The sequence below is a fragment of the Perkinsus marinus genome (assembly GCF_000006405.1).
Source record: "Perkinsus marinus ATCC 50983 genomic scaffold scf_1104296928266, whole genome shotgun sequence".
In the NCBI taxonomy this organism is placed as follows: domain Eukaryota; phylum Perkinsozoa; order Perkinsida; family Perkinsidae; genus Perkinsus; species Perkinsus marinus.
The window spans coordinates 24,939-28,794 of record NW_003216874.1 but is presented as its reverse complement, the minus strand read 5'-3'; the positions used below and the strand labels follow the sequence as shown (position 1 = coordinate 28,794).

Here is a 3,856-nt window from a genome sequence, read left to right as displayed (position 1 = left end):
GGTTCGACCCTGCGTCAAGATTTCAGTTGGCTAGAGATTGTCACCGCGCCTGGACAGTCAGTTACAAATGTCGATATTGCGCGAATACGCCAGTCCTAGGAACTTCTCCACTGGAGTTGTGCTGGCTGAATCAGCCAGCACTCATGAAAACTGTTCTTTGGGCGGTGGTGCACGAAGTGAGAGCAGTGAACGAAAGCTATTGTGACGTCATCCATTATCGGATATATCGCTCAGGTTCCACATTGTGAGGGATTCCAAACCCTACTCTCTCTGCAATGTGATAGGGATCCCATGCTTCGGCATTGGTGCCAAGCTAGAGGCGCGAATGCTACGTATCGGTCTCATCCGTCCATATGTGGCTTCATTGATGCCCTCGACGAGGCACTGGAGGAGAGGGCAGTCGCCCTCATTTCTGAAGGAACTTCTACCTACAAAGCTTTCTCCATCATAGTGGATGAGTCGTCGTTCGTAGAAACTTTGCAACTAGTTATATTCATCAGGTAAGGGCCTCTAATGAATTTGGGCGACTGCTCCAGCTGCCGGAATCAGATACATGGGGGAAGGTCTGGACGAAAGGGTCGTCCCAATCGAATCACTCCTAGACACATGCGTGATATCGTCAACGAGAGGTTCTGAGGTGGGGAAAAGCTGTCGAAAAAGTGCTGGCGAGGTTCAACCTCTGCGCTGGTGACTTCGAATCTTTCAGTGGTAAATAGTCACGGGAGGCCGTCGACAGTGCTCTGGATGCGGTGCTGTAGCACATGTTCCACAAACGATGGCGCGAGTGCGATAAGCAGTCCAGTTGATGGGGCCTTTGGATACGTGCTACGTAATATTATTGGGGAATGTACTTTCCAGCGTTGCCGGTCAGCTTGGGAAAGCGCCTCAAAACTTCTACTATTCCGTTTTCTTCCACTATTGTTTAGGGCACACCGGCTCGCCCTAACCGCCAAAAGCATAGCACTGCTATGATAGCAGAAGATCACACTATAGTCAACAATTTTCTCGACCAACTGCGCTTGTTGTAGAAGATTTTACACAAATCCAACAAAAAGAGCGCAGCCCTTGAGGAAGTATGTCTGGATACCGGCGAGCGATATAGGTTTGGGCCTCACGTAAGATACAACCCATGAATTCCATGTCAGAAAATCCTGCAGTGCGTGAGCACCAGATGGCTCAGTGCTCATCAAGCCTTCCATCAGCGCCTCCGTCGACAGTACATTCCAGTTCCTTTGACCTTGATGAAGATTGCCGATGAGACTCCCTATACCCAACCCGATAGGGCGGAATGCCGCGGGCCTCTCAAAGAGCTCGCCCACCCTGATATTCACATCGTCAGTCTTGGTTACGTTCGGCCTTATCTTGGGCAAGTTGGCTGAGATCTACATCTTTTTCCAGTCGCCTGATCTGGATATCGCCGGTGGCGTGGTTAGAGCTACTTGTCTTATTGAGGAGCTGGGTGCATTGAGTAGTGAGAGGGTGATAGTATATGCAGGTTGTGAATCACGACTCGTGATGATGTCGATGAGTTGAACAAGAAGCCCTCTGACAAGAGGGAAGGCAGTACCGGACTGTGAGAGAAACCGGAGATCCTGCAGCCAAGCTCCTGGTAAGCTATGTCCAAGACTTGACAGAAGAGTTGAGAAAACTTTCGGGGAGATAATCAGTTTCTTCGATGTCTCTCAACATTCGATGATGAGGTAATACCTCAGAGGTATAGTTGGCGGAGGCTGCGAAGCTTGCTGCGGAGATAGATCTTGATGTGGAGGCAGAATCGATAAGACGGCATATTCAACACAGCGGTCTGAGACGTGAGCCTCGCTATTTCCGAGTAGTGTGGTAGGTCACTCATGAGCGTCTCACAAGTTCGTGCAATCTGATTTATCGAGGTTGTCCAAAAGACTTCAGGTTCTTCCCGGGAACTTTCATTTTATTCAATATCTTTTTCCCACTCGGCATTATCTTAGAATTTTCAACCGTATTGCTCTCGTCCGCGTTCAAGTCAATGGGCTATGATCATATATCAGGCTATAATAATATATATGTCAATACAGGAAGTCATGGACTTCGAGTTTTCGAGTAAGAACGATCTTCTCTTAGTCAGAATGATTCTTTGTATTGGTAATGCTATGACATGACTTAAATTCGGTAACGCACGACATGCTATCTGTCCCTGGCATTACTAACGAATCACGGAAACTAAACACAACGCATTGGTACAACTCGAGACATCCGAATTCGAGTCGGGATATTAGTCGCACGAACTTCGTGCGACTAATATCGTGTCGCACGAGTATGTGTATCGAGGAACCTTCGTGCCACGAAGGTTCCTCAAGTACTCCGAAAATGCCCAGACAACGATTTGACTCTTAGAGTAGTACAATGTCTGTTAAACAAAGACGATAAGGCAGGCGTACGCTCAACACACGCTCAACACGTACGCTTTATCCATCAGATGATAGTAACGCTAGTCGATTATCATAACTTCTCTAAAGAAAACCCGATTCTTCGACAACTTAAATGTCTTGCGAAGGAACCCAATACACCTCCCCTGTAGCAAGGAGATTGCCGGTCTGCCATTCGAACTCCTTCTCATCACGATACAACTTGCCACTCATTTCTGAATCATACTCAACCTCGCCGACCAACCAGGCCGCCACTTTGGCACCGGTCTCAGCAGTGCGGCGGCCGGTGTGACTGAAGAAATAATATGACGGCCGAAACCAGCAAGTAAACTCTGAATATTCTCGAACAATAGACGCAACTCACCCGGTCAAGTCCGTTCGACACCAGCCTGGACAGCAGCCGGTGACGACTATCTTGCGAGAGTCGGCCAATTGGCCTTTTTGGCATTTGGCCTTTTTGGCCAATGTTTTAGTATAGGCGATGAGAGCCAACTTGGACATACCGTACATACTGTTACTGAAGCCCCCCTCCTGGTAGCCGTCCTCCTTGACCCCAGTGATGAACTCTTCCACGAGGGCGTCGACCGACTCTTCGGTGGCGTTGGGATCTGCAAACCTCTTCTGTAGGGAGTCAGAAACCTAACGACGGTGGACCAATCCGACCTCGACCGACTTTGTGCCGGTAACGGCATTTCTATAGAGACAATTGATAGACAGTTATTGTGATTTTGTGTGTGTCTCTAGTCTCCATAATTGTGTCCTAGCGTCAAGCTAGTGGACTCAGGTTCATAACTAATTTATTATTGTGGTTGTTATTGTTGTGGTTATTCCCGACATCATTGAAGTTGCGTAAAGCTCTATTGTGGTATCTACCTTGTCATCAAGTTTATCACTTAGATCCTTTGTATACTTCGACGGTCAAGAGTCTTGAGTTATATTATAACCGTCACATTCTACCGGGATCTTAATTGACCAATGTCAACGACGCCAGCTTTGCCATCTCAAACTGTTGATGATGAACAGCTTCTACGTTTAGCTGAGAGGGTAGCTGCTCTCAGACTAAATAGTGATGTGGGTAGTCTAAGAGATCTTCCGATTCAAGGACGAACTCAGTCATGCTTCTCATTTCTCAGAAGTATGTTTTCTAATCGTAGTCATGTAACTACGATGCCTCATCGAGCAGTTGTACGTCCTCTTGGAACGACTCAGAGTGATCCTGGTGTGGTAGAGAGGAAGCTTCAATCGGTTGGTTTCCCCGATTCTCTACCTAATGATGATCTTTTTGGTAGTGCTATTCATGATCAAATTGATGGTTTGAAGAATGATTTCGGTGTCTCAGCGGTTGATCTAGAACGTATTCATGATGCTTCTTTCAAGCGGGCTAAGGATAGTCAACTACCCTCTGGTGGTGCTTATATGGGCCATGTTGATAGTAGGTCGATAGATATGTT

The 3,856-nt window shown here is 47.2% G+C and overlaps 1 protein-coding gene across 1 annotated transcript; it reads right to left on the bottom strand.

Moving 5' to 3' along the window:
* Nucleotides 1-2,516: 2,516 nt before the first annotated feature.
* Pmar_PMAR015178 (carbonyl reductase, putative) lies at nucleotides 2,517-3,097 on the bottom strand (the record flags this gene model as incomplete). Its single annotated transcript, XM_002788347.1, has 3 exons — nucleotides 2,517-2,697; nucleotides 2,770-3,013; nucleotides 3,079-3,097. 3 exons carry the CDS (start codon nucleotides 3,095-3,097, stop codon nucleotides 2,517-2,519), a joined length of 444 nt encoding a protein of 147 aa, XP_002788393.1.
* Between the last annotated feature and the right edge of the window lie 759 nt (nucleotides 3,098-3,856).